The sequence below is a fragment of the Impatiens glandulifera genome, chromosome 3, assembly GCF_907164915.1.
Source record: "Impatiens glandulifera chromosome 3, dImpGla2.1, whole genome shotgun sequence".
Lineage (NCBI taxonomy): Eukaryota > Viridiplantae > Streptophyta > Magnoliopsida > Ericales > Balsaminaceae > Impatiens > Impatiens glandulifera.
In genome coordinates, this window is record NC_061864.1 from 33,355,513 (window position 1) to 33,377,480 (window position 21,968).

At 32.0% G+C, this 21,968-nt stretch overlaps 2 protein-coding genes across 2 annotated transcripts; both read left to right on the plus strand.

Moving 5' to 3' along the window:
• Nucleotides 1-1,285: 1,285 nt before the first annotated feature.
• LOC124932724 (uncharacterized RNA methyltransferase pc1998) lies at nucleotides 1,286-7,480 on the plus strand. Its single transcript, XM_047473393.1, has 15 exons — nucleotides 1,286-1,574; nucleotides 1,654-1,768; nucleotides 1,881-1,992; nucleotides 2,086-2,130; nucleotides 2,211-2,278; nucleotides 2,486-2,540; nucleotides 2,644-2,723; nucleotides 2,886-2,969; nucleotides 3,223-3,336; nucleotides 3,992-4,110; nucleotides 4,201-4,318; nucleotides 4,952-5,082; nucleotides 5,304-5,448; nucleotides 5,595-5,674; nucleotides 7,164-7,480. Exons 1-15 carry the CDS (start codon nucleotides 1,405-1,407, stop codon nucleotides 7,249-7,251), a joined length of 1,524 nt encoding a protein of 507 aa, XP_047329349.1. The 5' UTR covers nucleotides 1,286-1,404; the 3' UTR covers nucleotides 7,252-7,480.
• A 2,084-nt stretch (nucleotides 7,481-9,564) lies between these two features.
• Nucleotides 9,565-20,354, plus strand: LOC124932723 (RNA cytosine-C(5)-methyltransferase NSUN2). Its single transcript, XM_047473392.1, has 15 exons — nucleotides 9,565-9,813; nucleotides 9,877-9,965; nucleotides 10,056-10,122; nucleotides 10,200-10,315; nucleotides 10,634-10,700; nucleotides 10,849-10,897; nucleotides 11,737-11,822; nucleotides 11,945-12,210; nucleotides 12,298-12,353; nucleotides 13,764-13,849; nucleotides 15,172-15,264; nucleotides 15,952-16,261; nucleotides 17,384-17,925; nucleotides 18,759-18,993; nucleotides 19,838-20,354. Exons 1-15 carry the CDS (start codon nucleotides 9,637-9,639, stop codon nucleotides 20,104-20,106), a joined length of 2,508 nt encoding a protein of 835 aa, XP_047329348.1. The 5' UTR covers nucleotides 9,565-9,636; the 3' UTR covers nucleotides 20,107-20,354.
• The last annotated feature ends 1,614 nt before the right edge of the window (nucleotides 20,355-21,968 follow it).

The following is a 21,968-nucleotide window of genomic DNA, read 5'->3' on the forward strand; positions in this document are numbered from 1 at the left end:
ATGACATTGAATAATAAAAGTTGTATTATTTGAAATAGAACTTATATATATAAATAAATTAATAAGGAATGTCAAAATATTTCAAACTCTTCGAATCGAATCGAAACCGTTCAAATCAAACCGAATAAACTGAGTTCATGGGATATTTTACCAAATTAATCACAATAAATCGGTTTGTCGGTTTAACACCAATTAAACCGCTTACACCAATGAAATGTTTAAATAAGACGGAGCGATAATCGAAATAGTAATGAACAATGTATTATAACTATGGTGTTTTTTGGGGGAAAATATAACCTTTAAACTAAAAATAATAATAGAGCATCTCATAAACATAAATACTTATTAATATATTATTAAAAATATTATGTAGACAAACTTACTTTCAAAATTGTTAATGGTTAGTGTAATGTTTAGTCCAAAAATAAATTCTTAGTATAATTTTATTGTGTTTTAGAAAATAATAATTATTTTTATTTACTAGATCTTTAATTATTACATTATTTATATAAAAAACAATATAACCATTATATATATATTTTTAAATAAAGTATATTAGTGCACCTAACTAATAACATTATTCATATATATTATTGAATGAATTGTGAACTTTATTTATAATATTGTTATATATTCATGTACATAACAATACATGTTGTTATTGATATTTGTTAATGAATTAAATCGATGAATCAATTAAAACAATCTTTAAACCGTTCAAACCAAACTATAAACTTATATTTTGGAATTCATTTCACCAACGTAAATGGTTTGAATGTGTATTTCGATTCTGAATCGCTTAACACGTCAATTAAAAAAGAAATAGGTTTATGAAAGAGAAATGTCTCAATTTTAGTTATATTTTAACACTCTAATTTAAAAGGAAATGATATTGAGATATCTTGTTCTTCGGTTGACAAAAAATAAATTTTAGTCACAAAAATGTTTCATAATTAGAAATGAATGTATGTGACTTTTGATTTTTTTTTTAAGTTATTGTGAAAACGTGAGAGAAGAGTGAAGGAGGGTTGTTATCATAATTTAATTGATTAATAAAATAAAATAATTTTTTTCTTTTTTCTCCTTTCATGTTTTTTTTTTTAAATCATTTTCTTATTCATTCCTCTCCCAATTTTCTTTAAAATATTAATGATATATATGGCTAATTGGAGATTTGTTTAATCTATTTATTTTACTAAATAGATTTGTTTTAATTTATGGTGCAAATTAAAGTGTTTTTGGAGTCTTGAAGTAAAATTGAATATCTCTTGAAGTAAAATTGAATATCTCATCCATAACCTGCAGGACTCAATCCGTGTTTTCAGTTTTATCATCATCCAGTAATCGCTTCCCGCCACCGGAGTTGTAGCCGGAACACTCACTCGCCGGTCGTCTGCTCAACGGATGGCCCTTTGGCTGCTCCCGGCGCTACCTTCACTCTCTCTCGTCACTTGTCAAGCTACACCTGCTTCCGTGCGTGCTTCTCCGCTAACAGCACCGCGGATTTCGTTGCCGACGAACCCCAGTTCCTCTTCCTCAACCACCTGTTCCCTCCTGTGTTCTCATTTCGAGTCGTAAGAACTCTTGTCTCAGTCTTACTACTTGCTTCCTCTTCGCTCCTTACTATTATTTTATAGCATTGTTACTTTTCAGCTGTTCTGGCTGTACTCAAGAGTATAATCTTCATCGCCCCCTGGTTATTGACGACGCAGTCGACTTCTTCCGACAATTCGGCCTCTCTGACTTCAGCTTTGATAGTTGCAGACTTGTATGTTCTTTGACCTAACAAACACGTTCCTCAGTTTTCCTTCAATTATGATACTTGAAATTGTTTGGTTTCGAACATTTGAGTGTTAATAATAGATTCCAATTCCTTATAGTGGGGATGGAGGTGTCGTGCTAAGCTTGCCATTCGCGGATCATCTGATAATCCTCTGATTGGACTGTATGAAGAGGGTACACATAATGTGGTCGACATTCCTGATTGCAAAGGTCCGGAAATCAGTTCATTTTTGTTGTAGAATATTATCTGTAACAACTGTATTGAGAATATTTCAAAGTTCTAAAATTTCGTTGGCTGTGCAGCTCACCATCCGAATATCAATGCAGCTGTCCAACTCCTGAAGCAAGGTATATACTCCGATGTCTAAGAAGTCTTACTACATTTGAATGCACGTATTCTCTGATGCTTTAGCTGTTTGGACTTGCAGGTATCTCTGAGCTGAATATTGAACCATACGATGAAGATAAAGGAACAGGGCACCTGCGTTATGTTCAGGTGAATAACGCATTAAATACAGCTTACACTTAACATAATGTTTTTAGAACGGGGATATTGGGTACTGTTATTATTTGTTAACTTCTGAATGATCAAACTGAATTAGATTTACTAAAAGTCGTTATAGTTCATATTTAGTACGGTATGATCTACCCTTTTCCTTGTTTTTTTGTCTGTTTAATGGATGGTGGTTCCATGTGCATGCAGATGGCCGTATCCACATACAATACATCCCTTCCTGCTGCTGAGAGATATAGAAACGGTGTCTATCTGTTCTATAACTATTGTCTTCTCCTTAGACACTGTTTCAGTATTTCTAAGATTGACTAATGATGGCATCCTTGCTTGTTCATGTTTAAATATAGGCAAAGTACAGATTTCATTGGTGTGGAATTCAAGGGATGAGAAATCGCCTGGTTCAGAAAAAATAAGTGATTTAACAAATGTATACCTCTCTTTCATGCTTTTCTCTAATTAATATTGTAAGCCAATAGTTATGTGCTAGTCTCATCTATTAGGAAAAAAAACCTGGTCTAAAAAAATAAGTTATTATATATATATAAATTGTAGCCAATAATTATTCAAACCATGCAATACATACCTGCAGTTCTTGTGGAGAAATGGTGGTCCGAGGAAGGATGTCCACCTAATTCATTCAGTTTGGGCAAATTTTCAAACATCAACCAACAATGTGAGTAAAATCTTGTCTACACAAAACCAGCTTACAATATTTACCTGTTGGCTATTGCTAAATGCACAAACGCCCTGCCAAGATAATGTTTGTGATGTGAAGCCTGCTAGAAACTTCTCTTTCTATTCACCAGGCTTTTTTTCTGGTCCTTTGTGATGGTGTCTGCATATAAATGAGTTATCAGTCTTGTTCTTCTGCAATTCCTCCATTGTCTGATATTGTATTTGAGATTAGAAATGTTTTTGGGCCACAGATAATTTTTGGGAACAGATGGAGGTATCTTGTTGGTGAAAGAGATTTTTGGGAACATGTTGGTGGTATTGATGTCTCATTGGCTCCATCATCCTTTGGCCAAGCAAATACACGGGTACTTTAGCTTTTATCTGTATATGTATGCATAGTTATACCTAAGACATGTTTTTATCCTTACAGAAAGCTATTGGATACTTTCTGAAGTGAATAAAAAAATTAATTTCCAATATGTCTCTATATTCATTAGTTAATTTTGATATGTTTTTGGCAAATGTATTATTTCTATTTACATAGATTTTGATTTCTTCTTCAAAGCCTTAACATTTCTATTTCAAATAAGAAATCCCTGTTGAGCCACTCTAGTTCCTCCTCCTTTCTTCCACTAAAAGATACACCAAATAGAGAGCAAAGATCTATTCTGTACTCGTTCATTGCACTTCAAATAATTTTCTTATTATCTAATGCAATGTTTTAGTTTTGACATAAATTTTATTGAAGTACACGCAAGTCTACCAAATAATATATTATCCAATTATACAAGGACAATTTTAAAATTTACTTGCTTTGCATGAAATTTTCCCTAGATATACTCAATTTTTGGAGCTTCAGCTATTTGACTTTATTTTTTTCCATGGTATATTCATTCCCATATTCCATCATCTACCTCAACATAGGAAATATTTTAATATTGATATTCTTTTTATAACAATGCTAAATAATGTCACCAGCTTGTGTACTTGAAATAACCATGGTTTCATTCCTTTCTACAGGCATTTGATTCCTTGCTACGGAGACTACAGAAGTATGTGCCTTTGGGCACATCAGTTGTTGACCTCTATGCAGGAGCTGGTGTGATTGGGTTGTCGCTGGCAGCCACCCGGAAATGCAGGTATGAAGTTTCCTTCTCCCAAATAATTTTACAATTTTTACTTAATTCTTTAAGCCCAAAGTCCTAGATCAAACATTCATATTTTTGCAGGTCGGTCAAATGTGTTGAGGTTAACAAAGAATCCAAACAATCTTTTGAGAAGACTGCAGAACGCTTATCAAAATCGGTAGACTGCAACATCAGTTGGCACCTTGGCGATGCTTCAACTGTTAGTGTTTCCTCCAAGTTTATGTTGATGATTACTTTGTAATTCTGTAACAAGTAAGATTAAGGGGTGGAGATGAGAAAACATAGAATGAAGATTTAACAGAAAGATAGAGTGGATGAATCCAGAGAAATAGGTAAGACCATAGATTGATAGAGGGGAGAATACAGATTCCACACCTTTCATTTCATAATGAATGAGCAGAGGCTGCTCCGCCTAAAGAGTTTAGCCATAAAAAACTTATGCCTGGTCATATAACAACTTTAAAGGAATCTAATAAAATAGGCCAACAAATGGTTCCAAACAACCAGCTGCTGGCCAACAAATTTGTCTAGCAGTAAATATTTTCTGTAAATACATTAATTGTAAATAGTTTAGCTTTCTAGAATACCCCAAGATGTAAATAAATAACTCCCTTGTACAACTTACATTCTTATGAGAAATATGGAGAAATTTTTCTTCATCTCTTCCTTGCTTCTTTTATCTATGCGTGAAATTCTTTAAGGTGTATAGTTATAGTTTCAATGTTTATTTTATTTTTGCACACTAAATAACTTTATTGAAGTATTCTTTCTTTGAAAGTGCACACACAATGCTCTAAAAGCTAATCTTCAGAATCACTTGCACTTTTCCCAGGACCCTTCTTCTTGGCTGACAGGCTCGGAAGTTATTGTGGTTGATCCTCCAAGGAAAGGACTGGATCCATCCCTTGTCAATGCTTTGCAAGATCTCGTATCACTAGACTTTGGATCCAAGTCCTCTAGGAGGTAGTTTAGTTGGTTTCCAATTGATTTTGTACTCTTGTTATTTTAATCCAGGGTTTAATCCCTGGAGGAAGCACGAACCCTACAGCCATGACTTATTGAATTGATTATTGGGCCAAGGTGTTGAATGGAAATCCAGACAGGGTGCATGGAGTCTTTAACATTTCAAAGAACTGCATTGTCCAGGATTTTGCACTTACTTTTTTTTTTTTGTGTCTCTTCAGTTCTGACAAAGAGGAAAAGAGACCTTGGGTTCTACGTGCGAAAGATGCAGAAGTTCATATTCAAAGAAAAGTTACCGAGGAGGAAAGCCATTCATCACCTCAAACTCTTATCTACATAAGCTGTGGATGGGAAAGTTTTAAAAAGGTATGCTTTACCGTCATTAGATTTTTAGTGTCATACTGGCTAATAGATGGCCTATCAGTTGAAGAAGATATGAATGGAATTCCAAATATTGAAAAAATTAACAATATTCATCTATGCATCTAATTGATTGTTTCATTGATTGGTAGGATTGTATATCATTGCTCTCTAGTAAATCATGGCATTTGCACAAAGCTCATGGTTTCAATTTCTTCCCAGGCACGCAAAGGTATGGCTTTTTTGTGGTTCATCTTTTGAGACATTGCAATATCATACCAGTTTTTTTATGCAATAGGGCTAGTTTTCTTGTGTAACAAAATCACTTTTATCAAATAATGTTACTTTAACTTAATGGCCTAAAAACACTTATCAACTTTTTAACAACATAATTTCTTAGCATTATAATCCAAAACCTCCTTTTAAAAAATAGATTATAATCCAAAACCAACTCAAACAATCTCCTTGGATATGTAAGAGAATGTGTTTCTAAATGGATACTGGGATAACCATCTGATTAGAATTTAGTAATTAGCTCCATAAACATGGATACTGGGATTGCCATTTTTCTTATCCTAAATTCAAAGGAATCTGTTACAAGGGGAATAGGTTAGGGTTAGTTCCCTGATGGTTGGAGTAGCTGTAGCGGTTAGTTATGAATAGAATAGTATAAATATATTAGTAGTGGTTATGTTGTAGTTAAGAAATAAATTAGTTGAAATTCTTGTGGAGATTCTATCTCTCTCATTCAATTGTATTCTCCTAGCATCTAGGATTCTATCTTCCCCCATTAATTCTCAATTCTCTTCTCATCTCAAATTCTAGTTCACTCATTCATGTTCAAGGTTGATACCTAAATCTAATAAAAGGTATATCAGAATCATCCGTATTTCTTAGAACACAGTGTAGATCTCCCTAGGTTTTGATAGTTAGTTTCATGATCTGAACCAACCTTCATTTCCTTGTTATGTGTTCTTCATGAATCATGATTTCTGACTAAGCATTCTCATATGCTTTATGGAGCATAGTATATATAGGGATAGAGTAATAATTAGTTATAAAGTTTAGTAGATGTATTGTATGAAGGGGTGTTTTTCAAAAACAAAAAAGTATTGTATGAAGGAATTATTTGAATATGAATGGTTGATATGTTTTTCTCATCAGGCTTAGGTCTTCTTCTTCTTCTCATCTCAAGTTAAAGCTTCTCTGAATTCTATAGATGACTTTTTTTTTTTGATCGGGGTTTATTCCCGGGTGGCTAGCACGATCTCCTGCTGTCATGCCCCCCTTAAGCATGGACGGATCTATGTAGGGGCTCGGGTGGGCTTCAGCTTCAGCCCAACCCCGGAAAAAAAATTGACATTACCCCCTAATTTTAAAAAAAAATCAACAGAATTCACTATTTTGTTTATTTAATTATTAAAAAAATGGTAAAACTTACATTTATTTACCTGTTTTATCTAAAATTTTCTCGTTTTTTATTTTAGCCTGCCCTGATTTTTTTTAAGCCCACCCCACCACCGAATTCTGGGTCCGTCCCTGCCCTTATGGGTACATATTTTGGCTTGATCCAAAATTTGAAACTTGGCAAAATATGTTTCATCAGTTGATATTCTTATATTGTTAAAGTTCATGCAATTTTTATTTTTATTTTATTTGGGAAAGATGTATGTTATGACTCATGACATTGTTATTTACTTAATGTGTTTTCTCTGTTGCAGCATTGAGATTTTGGCTGTCTTCAGAAGAGGGCCTGGGAAAAACCTCAAGAAAAAAGTATCAGGAAAGAAGAAGAAGAAACATTCATAGAAATATCATTTATTCATGGAGCTGTTTTGAACACTTATTTCAAAACATTTTTGGCAGAAAAAAAGGAGATAGATTAGTTCATAGTCCATAGATGTAGCTGCAAGATGCAAAAGCAGAGCATGCAGTCAGTCTGTTCCATGAATTTTGATGTAATCAACTCATAGTCATTATGCAATGATGAAATAATCATTTTACAATCTTTGAGTCAAATGACGATTTATTATGTCCACCCGAAGCAACGAGGGTTTGTGGATGGAACTTTCGCATGTCTGAGTGGTTAAAGCTGACTCCCTTGCATGCTGATGGATATTGAATTCATTATGAAATAGTTGCTAGAACTTTGATGTTTAGGGAAAACTTCCAATAAAATCTAGGGTTTTGTTGTTATAATAGCCACTCATCTTATCAATAATAGACAAAAATCCTCAATTTGGAAATCCCCTTTGAAAGACTGATATTAGAGGGAATTCAAATATCTTTTTCTTGGATATCCAAATGATAAAAAAATGTTAAAAAGTCTTTGATCTAGAAGTAGATAATTTTTTTAGCTCTTGGGATGTTTTTTTTAAACCCTTCTTTTTTGCTAAAACCAATTAATTTCAAAAGTTCATGGAGAGAATACAATGTTTCCTGACATTCAATTTCATTATGAAATAACTTGCGATAAGAATTATGATGAAATGGAAATTCAGAAAAAAAATAAAAGAAGCTAAAGTGTTTATTTCCAGCTAACTCCAGCATTATTTTTTCTCATTTTTTCACGAAAAAAACAATGTAACATTTATTTATAAAGTCAAAATTAATGAAGCCGATTCTATTTACTCGTCTCTTGAAAGATGAATTCTTAGAAATGTAATCTTTTTATTTTTACAGATTTACAACTAATGGCCATTTGTTTTTTTCTTATACTATTAAACATACACTATTTGAGTCCATAGAAAGCACAATGTGTAAATCTATTAAGTTTCATTACTATTTTTATTTTGCTTTTATTTTTTGTTAAGAGATTTTATTCAGTTGAACCTTACATTTCTTGAACAGGGCCACTTGCTGTCTCATAGGAGAGAGAAGAGTGTGGAAAGAGGAAAAAGAAAATTAAATATTAAAATAAAATGTCATATGTATATAATTTTTTAGGGTTTAGAATTTAGGATTTAAGATTTAGGGTTTAGGGTTTAGAATTTAGGGTTTAGAGTTTAGGATTTAGGGTTTATTTCATATATATAATTTTTTATTTGTCTAATTTATCAAAATTATGTTGTTTTGATGAATGAGACAGCAAGTGGAACATATTTTGGGACAACAGATCCTTACCCCTTGAACAGTCAGATCAAATGAAAATAGTTTTTGATTCAAATTAGTTTTGAAAATATTTGGATGGAAGATATTCCACTTTATTAATTTTTATAATTTAACAACTATACTTAAAATTTTATTTTACATCACATTATTTAATTTATTAAACAAAATATTAAAATATTTTTTTTTATTTTATTAATATATATTAATAAATTTTAGATCTTTTTACCAAAAATAAAATTCTCTCACCTTAAAATCACAACTAATTAATATTTTTTTTTAATAATTTAAGTTATAATAATAACTCAAATCCAAGTAAATTGTTGATTTAATATATCAAAAATTTATTGAATATAAATATATTTAATAAGACATATATATAATTAAATTTAAATAAAAATATATTAAAAATAATAAATTAAAATGTTTATCTTGTTTAAAAAAATTAAACAAATTGTTAATAAAACCACAAAATACCAATTTATTATTTTAAATTTAATAAAATTACAAGTATATATATATATATATATATATAAATATATATATTATGTTTTACATTTTTTTATTTTTATAATTCAATTTTCTTTTGGATTATGATACACCAAATTTTCTATGTTATAAGATTAATTTTAAACACCATTTAAAAAATAATATGATCAAGTTTAAATTAATTATAAAATAAAAAATAGAAAAAATGAGATGGTGTATATATATGGTGAATAAATTATAAATTAATTGTCTAATATACAAATTAAAGAAAAAGAGAAATATTAATATTTATTTAATATATAATTATTTATGTAATTATCTAATTTAATATATTGATAATAGTTGTATGTATTTTTTTAATATTAGTTTTAAATATTATTAAATTAATTTAATTATTTTTATATGTAACTATTTAACTAATTTAATATTTAAAATAGGTTATAGATATAAATAGGATTATACTAGTTGGGCTTAACTTATTTATAAGGAGGGATCCAACAACGATTTGATTTGAAACCTCATTTCTCTCTAGGCTATTGACTGACTGTAGCAGCAGCAGCAGGAAGAAGTAACCGCCCGCCGCAACACGAAGAAGCAATGGGCGGAGGGAAGTATAGAACGCAGAGGAAACACTTCCGTCACAACAGAGAGAATGTTTGGAAACGGAACAAATCCGACTCCCAACCTGAAAACAACGACAACAACGCTACCATTAGGAAACCTTCTTGGGATCCCATACCCACTCAGAGTCTTCCCTTCGAAGAATACTACAAGGTACTGATTTCTATTATCATAAAATGTTGTATTTAACTACTGATTGTTCAATTACTGATGCAGGAACAAGGGATTGTTTCCTCTGAAGAATGGGAAACTTTCATTGAAATCCTGAGAAGGCCATTGCCAGCTGCTTTTCGAATTAACTCAAGGTCATTTTCAAATACCCATCATTTAGTTAGTTCTTCTAATTAATTACAAAGCTTCTTTATTTATGTTGATATTTGTTGTTAATGTTGCAGTAGCCAATTTTCAAGTGACATTCGTTCAAAATTGGAGGATGACTTTATGAAATGTCTTCAGGCTGAGGTAGTATACAACTTCTATACCATGTTCTATCATATCATTCTCATATGTCTTGTAATTTCTTTTCTTTTCTTTGTTAGGGATATGATGGGACTGAAGTTGAAGGAATCCTACCATTGCCTTGGTACCCTGATAATCTTGCATGGCATTCTAATTTCTCTCGTGCACAGATCAGAAAGAATAAAACCCTTGAGAGGTACAATCATCATTATTTGTTGTAGATATACTCTAATATAAGACCTTTTAAATAAGTGAAGCCGTTTTTGTAATAGATCTAGGGTTTATATTGATGAGAATTGAATAGCCTAAACCAGAGATGAAAACATTAATACATCTGCTATCATAAACCCGAACTGTTACTCTATTGTTGGTTAGTTGTTTTTTTACAACTAATTATTTGAAAATTCTTGTTCATCTATATTGTAAATGTCAGTACTTTGATAACACACTCTGACACTCGTGCATCTTTCACTGATCAAATGGTCTTTGTTATCTTCCTTGACATTGATTTCAGGTTCCATGAATTCTTGAAGCTAGAAAATGAAGTTGGAAATGTCACTAGGCAGGAGGCTGTCAGCATGGTTAGACAATTATACTTTTCTGTGCTTTTGTGTGGGGGCTTCTTCTATGCCATTTTCTGGTTCTTAGATTATATGTAGTAGTATTCACTGTAGAATTTCTAGGATATTACTTATATTAACTTTATTTTTATGATTACTTTTGATTCAGGTGCCTCCACTACTCTTGGATGTACATCCAGATCATTTTGTTCTTGATAGTAAGTTCCATTAACGCTATTCTGGTCCACCTGAGCAGGATCTCTACATGCATCTGATATACCTTGAACTAGAATTAGGTATAAATATTGAAATTGCATGAATACGAGAACTAAAATTTGAGATCGAAGATAAGATAAGAGCTCTTAGCAAGTTAAGAGCAATTGAATCAATGGAGGAAGATAGAACCCTAACTGCTAGGGAGAATACAATGAGGAAGAAGAAAGAGATTCTCTAACAAGAGAATTCAACAAATTCATTTCATAACTACTCTTAACAAATAATGTTCTATTTATACTGCTATATTGGTTATCATCACTTTATTCCGACCACTTATCTTAACCAATAGGCTTCCCAACCGTTCACTTCCACCATAAGGCATTAATCCTAAAACCCTTTCCCATAGGTTGCAATGAAGGAGGTTGAGGTCGATGGTCTCTTCGCTCTTGATACAAAGATAACACCTCCTAGCCAAGAACAATCCCTTTCTTTTAAGCTTAATGGTAGTCAAAACACCATGAATTACTTCCCAGCCATAGAAGAGAACCCTAGGAGGGATTTTAGCTTTCCACGTGTCACCGCTTGAAGGGTCGAGCGGTAAATGACGCTAGTCTTGAAATGAGGAGTGAAAACCATTACTAAAAGCATTTAGACACTATAGTTTCTTTATTATGTGTTCAACAGATGCTTATCTTACTCATTAAGTTTTGGTCCCTCTCTCCTGGTTGATTAGGTTCAACAAGTTCTTGTTACAGGAGAATATTTATCACAATGACACTTTGATATTTGTTTAGCATATGATACATTCAGTAGTTTTGATTACCTCCTTTGATATATCTAGTGTGTGCTGCTCCTGGTTCAAAAACATTCCAATTGCTAGAAACGTTACACCAATCAACTCAACCGGGATCATTTCCAACTGGAATGGTACAACTTCATTATCTTATCCTTCAAGCTACATTAGTCTCTCAAATGATGGTTACTTCATTCCCTTTAAAAGAAGGGTTTACATTATCAGAGTTTTACTTATGCTATATTTCCTTCTTTAGGTGATAGCAAATGATCTTGATGTCCAGAGATGTAATCTTCTTATTCACCAAACGAAGAGAATGTGTACTGCTAATTTGATAGTTACAAACCATGAAGCTCAGCAGTTCCCCAGCTGTCGATTAGCTAAAAATCATGCTAATGCTTCTGGTAATGAAGTTGGAACAGTTCCAAATTTAACACAAATACTCTTTGATCGTGTCTTATGCGACGTTCCATGTAGTGGGGATGGTACTCTTCGCAAGGCTCCTGATATTTGGAGAAAATGGTAGCTATTTTGTATTAGTCATATTCCTTATTGTTTGTAATAATATTTGGGATTGTCCAAAGCTTGACATGGTGGTTTGTTTTATAGGAACACAGGAAATGGCAATGGACTTCATAGTCTACAGATTCAGATAGCAATGCGAGGTATTTTGTTTTGGTCTGGTTTATTCTGTCCACAACAACCTCTTTACCTACCTGTTTCGGGACACTGTTTTCAGTTTTTTCCCGACTGTGCTTGTCTGGGATTTATCTCTTAGAAAACTGAAATACTCTACCAATGTCCCATTTTTGTAACACACTTGTGCTTTACACTAACAAAATTGGGAAAATGATTAGCACGTCTAATATGCCCATGAGTGCGTTGACTAGATGCTATCCTTGATTAGACTCTATCAATTTAGTAAATAAGCTTGCATAACCTGCATATAATTATTAATCCCTTAAGCAAGGGAAATGTCTAGTTCCCATTTCTTCCAATAGTGTTTGTTCATCGACATAACCTAAACCATAGGCAACTCTAGACCTTTGTGTTGAAAGTTTGAAGGGTTAACACAATTTTTTTTAAATAAAGACATCAAAGAAAATAAAGCATAAAACATTAAATAAAATATTAATCCCTTGTGCACTAGTCTAGCATAACTAAACTGTGACAAATTTCACTGATATCTCTGTTTCCTCATTATGTATTAAAAATAAAGTTTTCTCAAGTCAACCTTCCAAACTGAATTAGAGCTGAGCAGTCACTTTTAAGATACTGAAATATGTGCACGTACTAATGCACAAATGCTTTTCCTTTTTTCCGGATTTTGTTGGATTTCTTTTGTGGCTATATTAATGAAGTGTTTTGTCCAGATATCAGTATATACCAGTAATTTCCATACACAATTTCATCAAATGATAAAAATTATGGCTTTCCCTTATCATTTCCCGCAATTTGACTTGAAGTACGATCATTCGCTCCATTTGTGTACTTTGTTGAAACTCAAGCTATTAGTATTTTTTGATTGCTAAGTTATCAACTATGTAGCACGGATACTCCAATTTTTGTTTTTGTTTTGAAGTATCGGATACGATACGGAAAAACGGGTATCGGATACGACAAAAGAAGTATCGTTGACTTTTTATGTAGTCGACCAATCCGATACAGTTTGGATACGGCTTGGATACATACGTTTTGGTAATTTTTAAAAAATAAATTTTTAAGAGGACTTGAATGTTTAAAATAAAACTAACCCTAAACTAATATTTCCTCCTCTTGATTGAAACCTCCCTCGTCTTACTTTGTCTATCTGATGTGCTTTTTAGATAAACAAGATAAACTTAAGATTCACATTAAGTTATTAACTAACTCTGAATATATTTTGATTTTTTAATTATTATTTTATATATATATTTTAATAATTTTTTAATAATATGCGTATCCTAAACATATCGTATCCTATATTTTCAAAATTTGCCGTATCTGTATCCGTGACATAGGTTATCAATAGTAATCTGGTTGAAGTGAGAACTATTTTCTCTTCGATATAATTTTTTTTTGGTTTAATATGACAGGTGTCTCTTTGCTTAAAGTTGGTGGAAGGATGGTGTACTCAACTTGCTCGATGAATCCAGTTGAAAATGAGGCTGTTGTAGCTGAGGTAAAGTGCCTCTTAGTAAATGCTCTGTTGGATCCATAGTTATAATGAGAAAGTGAAATTGGATCAACATTGATGTCTTCCTCTTATCTTTTTTGAATGTACAATAATTTTCTTTACTCCTTAGTATGTTATTGTTTTTGTGGATGTTCCATATAATTTGCCTCTTCAGTATAGCCTGATAAACGTTTTTAATACATTCTGTAACCAGTAATATGCAACCTCTTTAGTGTCTTTGCATGTTACTTTCAGGGTAACTAATGTGGGAAAATTAAAAGTAGTCTCTAGTAGGGTGAATAGCATAACCTCTTTCTTAGACTTGAATGTTCATTTTCTTTTACCTAACAGTTGTTTATTTAATTTCTTTCCCATGAATTCAAATGAATTATCAGTTTCTTTTGGCAGTAGTTTCAGTTTGCATGTATCTATTGAATTATGCAAACATATAGTAAGGCCTATGATATTTATTCAGTAACTAGTAGACTCAACACTTATTGAGAACTGAAAATTTTCCATTGTGTCCCATAAATTTTCCATTCTTTCCTTCAATTATGGCAATATTCCTGATACGACATCTCGTCTTTTTACTTCCCGTCCATTTGTTTTTTCGTCACAGGTAGATCAAGGCTCTGGCCTTAATAATAAACTATATTTCATTTCCTAGATTCCTTTGTGGTCTATCTTCTCTCCTATGTCAATCTAACTCTCATCTCATCTCCTCTTCCTAAATCCTATATTATACTCACATATTTCTTCAGCAAAATGTCATTTTTTCTTATTTATGCCTAGTCAGCTGTTAAAATTCATAGCTTTTTTCATCCTGTTTGACTGTGCAACTGTGGTATAGTTTCAGTTTTATATTTCATTTTTTGTTTTTGCATTTTTCTTTCTTCGATGGACATATGGGGAAAAGGGGGAATACTGTTACTAACGTGTTGGAAAGTGAAATTTATTTTGAAATATAATTAACGGGGTGAAGGTCCTTGTGCATGATATAATAGGTGCTACATTGGCTAGTTAGATAATTAAAACAAAGCCACTTTATTTGGCAACGATACATTTCTGTAGGTTTTTTGGAATGTTTGCACATTATTTATTTTCAACATCATACCATTCCTCAACTACAACCTAGTGCTGATGGAACTTGTATAAAAATGGGTGCATCTTTTAGTTTACTATTTCATCTATTGCTAAGTGTCTACCATGACTGTTTTATTATATACATTATTTATGCTCTATTATTCATGTGAATATGTTTAGCACTTTCTCTCAGTTGCTTAATGTCCCAATAGCAAAATGGCCTAATAATGCTCCCTTTCTTTCAGATTCTGCGTAGATGTGGTGGGTCTATTGAACTCCTTGATGTCTCCAAAGAGCTACCTCAACTAGTTCGCAGGCCAGGGCTTAAGAAATGGAAGGTCAATATTATGTTGTTTTAATCATGTCAAAGTACAATGTTATTTTCTCTATTATCTTGTGTTTTAGAAAGTTAATTGAAGATCAGTGCTAGAGCGCAAGGCTTGTGACCACAAGGTCGTGGGTTCTAACCTTCATGACCATTTAAAAAAAAGAAGAAAGTTAATTGATAAAAATGTTGAATTAGCAAATGTCTACCCCTAATTAGACATTCTTTGATCTGGCTTCAGGCATAGGTAGGTAGTTTAAATCACTAAAAATAATGTGCAGAGTTCTAGGCCTTTCCTGGATTTTTGTGCAATGGTTGCATATAATGATTCTAAAAAGAATGGTGGTATAAATTTGTTTGTGGTTGCTGTGACATGTGCTAGTGCACAGAAAGCCTACCATTTGGTATATAAATTATTTTCTAGATCATCATCCAATTTTATTTTTTTTGGTTAATGTTCATATTACTTTTTGGATTATGATCCTAAGACTATTTTTTTGTTCATTATACATATTAAGTTTTAAATCATTGTGATTTTTGAAAAACATAACAAACGTAGATTTTTTGGGATCACGATCAGCATGAATTTTTTACTGAAGAAAAAATGAATTGGGAAGCATAAAATTGGACATAGGGCATGCTAAATTTACCTATGTTTTGCTACTCGAAGCCTTTCACTAACATTGAAATCATGATGCAGATAAAAGACAAGGGAATTTGGTTGGCTTCTCACAAAGAGGTCAGTAAGTTTCGCCAGGGATCAATCCTTCCAAGCATGTTCCATTCAAGTGGTCACGATGAGTCCTCTGTAGGAGAAGAGAATGTTAACAATGATGAAAAAAGTTTTGAAAATGGGGCAGAGTTGGCTAATAATCTTGAGGCTTCAACAAATAGTATGAATGAGGAGGTTTCTTCTTTTCCTTTGGAACGTTGCATGAGAATAGTTCCCCATGATCAGAATACAGGAGCTTTTTTTATTGCGGTGTTTCACAAGATATCTCAATTGCCAGGTAACATGATTCTTTGTTATTCCTATTTGAAGGGGCACTATATAAAATTATATTTTGAATCGATTATATAAAATCTCAATTGAAAATATTCTGTACACTTATTTGAGGAGTGTTTATTATAAACAATAAAATACATCTCTGATCAAATTAACAGAAAGAACTTGAACTAATTTAGCTAAAGTGTTATCTTGAGAACACAAACTTGTGTTGAACTATATGGAACAATACTCTGGCAGAGAACAAATTTCTATGCCGTTTCAAATAAGTTTGAAACTGAAGTCTTATGTCTTAGACATGAAAATTTAACTGCATATAGGTTAAAAAGTCTAATTTCTTTGTCATTTTTTTTGGAGGATGAAGGTAACACATGTAGTGATTGCAATTTTTCCAGATAAAAATATTTTCGAATATGAACCTATTTGGAAACTGGTATTTTTTCACAAATCTCCATTACAATTACAATCTCATTGGAAAATCACCAAAGTTAAAATTGAAAGTGAAGGTATTTTGTTTGGTATAAGAATTATCCGGATCATCATCCAAATTATTGTTTGGATCATGATCTAGATAACATAGTTTGATTAATTGCTTCATTTGGTATGTATCTTTTTATTTTTCTAGATCATGACCAAATTAATTTCTAAATAATTCTTACTTTTGGCAAATATAACAAATGCAATCTTTTCCAGATCATGGTCCAAATGAAAAAAAGGCATACCACAACAGCCTGATAAACTAATCAATTCTATAAAGAAATTATGGAAGAAAGATACTTATTGTGCTATGTATTTCCTGATATTTGTTAGATTCCTCATCAAGTATTTAAGATGGTTAGAATATTTATCTCATCTAAAAACACTCTCCCTTCCAACATATTTCCTGGCCATGGATCTCTGACGCATTTAAAGTGTGAAAGAGGTCCCTGGTAACAGTCCATTGTTCTCACAATGTGTCGAGGTTGGCATTGTAATTCAACGGTTTTGGGGCATGTTGCTTGTTAGGCAGATGATATATGATAGACCAAATTATGTGTTATTCACTTTTACCATGTTATTTGATATTAATCGATGTCCAAACTCCATTTTAGGCTGTGTGAAAATTTCCTCTCTTTTCTTCCTGCAGCTTCTTCTCCCAATCATCCTGACAAGCTTCAGGACATTCCGGATTCCAATACTGATTCAGTAAATGTGACGGAAGAAAATTCCAATGGCTGTGAATTAAATTCTGAAAATGTCACAGAAGAAATAGTAGAAATTCCTTCTGATGTAGATATGGATGATGTAGACACTAAAGTGGATGAAGCTAAATTAGACATCAACCCCACCACACAAGTAAAAGAAGAAATCCAGGTTGAAACTGCTGTCCTTGATAAAGAATCAGCTCCCAAGTTGGTTACTGGTAAAAGAAAATTGCAGATTCAAGGCAAATGGAGAGGTGTAGACCCAGTAGTATTTTTCACAAAACCAGATGTTGTGGATACAATAAAGACGTTTTATGGTATTAGTGACGCTTTCCCCTTTAAAGGTCACCTTATCTCAAGAAACATAGATTTCAACAGCGTGAAAAGAGTTTATTACGTCTCAAGTTGGGTGAAGGATATTCTTGAACTAAATTTCAAAGCAGGACAACAACTTAAAATTGCTTCAGTTGGCCTGAAAATGTTTGTAAGTCTTCTGCATGTCCTTGAAATTACTGAGCCTATTTGAAATCTGGTATTTTGTCACCATTGGTAGTATTTTGATTTTGTTTGGTATTCTAATTATTTTATGTCATCATCCAAATTATACTGTAACTTTTTGTATAATTTTTTTTTAATCATGATCATGTTAATTTTGGATCATGATCTAAATGATAGTGTGGTATATAAGGCTTCCCTAATATATAAATTATTTTCTAGATCACGATCCAAATTATTTTTTAGATCATGATCTACATTATAGTGTACTTTTTTGTATCCTTTGGTTTGGAGATACTTTTAATGATGAAGAAATTATATTTTATAATTTTTGACAAACATAACATTTTTCTGGATCAAAATAGAAAGACTCAAACCCACGAATAATTTGGACTTGTCAATCTTGTCAACTTAGTAAATAACTTTTTGGGAATCATAATCCTGTCCTTAATTTTAACAACTAAACTTTTGGAACATGGAATAATTTAGTTAATTGATTTAGTAAATTAATCCTTGGTTAAATATGAATTTGTCTATCCAATAGATTGGATTCTACTTGCCCAGTGGAAATACTCGGCCTAAGAGACAAAAAGGTCACGGGTTCAATTCCTACTGGAAGTGCTTTGAATGGAAGTGGAGGGTCATGACTGTGGGGTGTCATGCTAGCTCTCCATAATTCAAAAAAATAAAGAAAGATTGGATTCTACTTGCATGAAATCTGATTATGTTCTGGACTATTTATCCTGTGTGGGAACTTATAGATGTACTCATTTTGACTTTGTTCATAGTATCATAATGAATTATTTATTTATGTGGTTCCAGGAACGACAGTCGTCGACAGAAGGATCCTTGTCTCAATGTTCATTCAGGATAGCATCTGAAGGATTACCATTTCTTCTTCCATATATAACAAAACAGATATTATATGCATCCCCTATTGACTTCAAGCATCTATTGCAATATAAAACTATCAAATTCGGAGATTTTGTTGATGCCAACTTTGGGAAGGCAGCTTCTGAGCTTTTGATGGGTTGCTGCGTAATTGTCCTGGGTAAAGGTGCGTGTCAATAATGATTAACCCTATTATTGAACATAACTCACTCTTAAAGTGGTTTGAATCTTAAACTAAGCTATTAATGAATATATATTTTAGAGATTGTTGTCCTAATTAACAGTGAGATCTTTATGTAATAATAATAAGAAAGATGAGGTGTTTTATAAGAAGTTATGGAAAAATATACAAGATACTAAATGAAATACTGTACTAAGATACAAAATAGAGTTTAGAAATACACATAGGTATGTATTGATTGAATCAATAGAGTAGAGAGCCTTACTTTTGAATCAAGGGTTTTACAATAAAGCTACTAAAAATCTAGTACTCCCTTGTATATCAGGTAAATGCCATAATTCAAAGAACTTTGAACCTTTTGGATATTGTTATATGCAATCACAATATTAGTGGGGGATAACGTCAAAGTTCAAATCAAAAGTGATTTTTATTTATTTTTTTCGTTGGCCTTCTATCTGGATCATGATCAAGATTCAAGAGTATAGTATGATTTTTTTACTTCATTCGATATACAAATGATTTAATCATGATCCATATTATAGTGTAATTTTTTCTTGTATATGGTAGAGTAGATGTTTTTGGAACAATCAGATTCAGATCCAGTTGAGAAGCAACCAACTATGAATATGTGTGACCAAATAAGTTAATCTCATCAAGATATGTGTTCCAGAAAACATCCATTGATTAATGCAGTATATCTCCAATGTGGACAATTTGCAAATCCTAAGGAATGAAAAACAAAGTGAACCTTATTCCAATCTGGCCAAGAATTGGAATGAAGTTAAGATATATATATATGTTGTTAATAGGGCTTATTTTATTTTTTCAGGTAGCAATGACTCTTCTTCTGAGCCATTACCTGCTGAATTGTCAACAATAGCCATTGGATGCTGGAGAGGTAGGACTAATATAGCTGTAATGGTGACTGCAATCGATTGTCTAGAATTGCTCGAGAGGCTATCCGCAAGAAAGGAGTTTGGTAATGTCTTCTTATCAACTACCGATAATAATAATAATAAGACTGACAGTTCCCCCAAAGAAGAAGATGAAGAAGACAACACTTGTGAAACACCGAGTGCTGATGTGGTTGTTGAATAAGCAACCGAGAAAACTTGGTTCTATTTATTTTACCTTTCTCTTTAGTATGACATTATTATAATTGCTACTGAGTACAAGTATTTCAGAACATTTTAATTTATGGTTATTGTTGAAGGAACTATATTATTATTATTTGTTTGTTTTTTTGACAATACCCTATTTTAGTTTCTTTTTGAAACATCATCTGAATTGAGCCATACTTATATAAGATTTCCTTTTTGGGTTTGACATTTATAGTTTCTTTTCCTTGCTCAATAATGAATCACTACACTAAAGTAGTCCAGTTCCTTTGCTACCGATTACATGAGAGACAAAGGAGTGAAGCAAGAGAAAACTGAGTGAAGTGAAATGCTGTTAAGAAGCTTGCTTCATTTTACTGCTTTTACAAATTTTATGTAAAGTCATTAACAATGACATGTAAAAACATCAACATTTTTATGTAAAATCATTTATGTTTTTATGTAATTCTTAATACTAAATAAAACATTTTAATGATTTTATAATCTATATAATTTTATATTAATTATAATTATATATAAAAACATATTTATAATTTTATATGTGATGTATTTTAATTAATTTGGATTAATTATGTTATATATATATATATATATATAAATATACATAGTTATTTTATGAGATATTTAAATTAATTTGTATTAAATTATTTATTATTTTATTTGTGATATAACATATTTATTATTTTATAATTCATATAATTATAAATTTATTTATGATATAATTAAATTTATTTGTGAGAGACTACATCTTGGGAACACAAGGCAGAGGAGGAAAAAAAGTCAAATGGGAGGATGTTTGCACTCCCATAGAAGAAAGTAGACTAAGAATAAAAAATTGTGTTGAATGGAACAAAGCCCTCACCATTAAGAACTTATGAGAGTTGGAGCAAAAAACGGACTCCTTATGAGTCATATGGGTGCATACAAGATTTATGAAAGAAGAGCAGAGTATCTGGACACGAAGCATCAATGAAAGAATGACATGGTCATTGAAGAAAATCCTAAAAACAAGAAAAGATGTCTTTCAAATGGTGAAAACCACAATTAGAAATGGAAGAGGGGTATTATTCTGGCATGATCCTTGGCTGGATAATATTCTCATTATATTCAAAGAAGAAATGCAAGGAAATAGAGTTAGAAGAGAATACATCAAATACTCATTTTGAGACGTCTATGAAGGTAAATGTGATTCACTTTTGAGGCGTATTCCAGAAGGTGATAGAATGCTAAACCTAATGAAGCAAAAACAACTCAATGAAAGTAATGATGAAATATGCTGGAAAATAGAAAGCAATGAGAAGTTTTTTACAAGAAAGGCATGAGAAATGGTTAGAACAAGAGGACAGGAGGTAGATTGGCATAATGTGGTATGGTCTCCAAAGATTGTTCCTCGTCACCAATTTATTCTCTGGCTGGTATACAGGAAAATGTTGACAACAAAAGACAGAATTCGAAAATACATAAACATTCCTAATATCAACTGTGTTCTATGTTCGGGAGTTGAGGAAAGCATAAACCATTTATTTGGGGAATGCTCTTTTATAATACAAATCTGGAAGATGTATGCTGCAAACATGAACATCATCAACTTTCCAGAAATATGGGAAGAAATCCAAGAGTGGATGAAGAATAAAGCAAAAGGAAGATCTTTCTATGTAAGTATGTTGAAATGCTATTTTGGAGCAGTAATCTACAATATCTGGAAAGAAAGAAATTTAAGAACTCACAGTGGAAGAAGTAGAACCGCTGAAGATATTTGGAGAGATATAACTTCAGATGAAAATTCACTCATTCAATCCTGGAGAGGAATCGAAAGGAATGAAGAGAATAGAAAGCTCTGCC

Coding starts and splice junctions, on each gene's coding strand:
- LOC124932723 (XM_047473392.1), top strand. CDS start 9,637: ATGGGCGGAGGGAAGTATAGAACGCAGAGGAAACACTTCCGTCACAAC. Junction 9,814..9,876: donor CCTTCGAAGAATACTACAAG/GTACTGATTTCT, acceptor TTACTGATGCAG/GAACAAGGGATTGTTTCCTC. Junction 11,823..11,944: donor GATCATTTCCAACTGGAATG/GTACAACTTCAT, acceptor TTCCTTCTTTAG/GTGATAGCAAATGATCTTGA.
- LOC124932724 (XM_047473393.1), top strand. CDS start 1,405: ATGGCCCTTTGGCTGCTCCCGGCGCTACCTTCACTCTCTCTCGTCACT. Junction 2,131..2,210: donor TGTCCAACTCCTGAAGCAAG/GTATATACTCCG, acceptor TTGGACTTGCAG/GTATCTCTGAGCTGAATATT. Junction 5,449..5,594: donor GATGGGAAAGTTTTAAAAAG/GTATGCTTTACC, acceptor ATTGATTGGTAG/GATTGTATATCATTGCTCTC.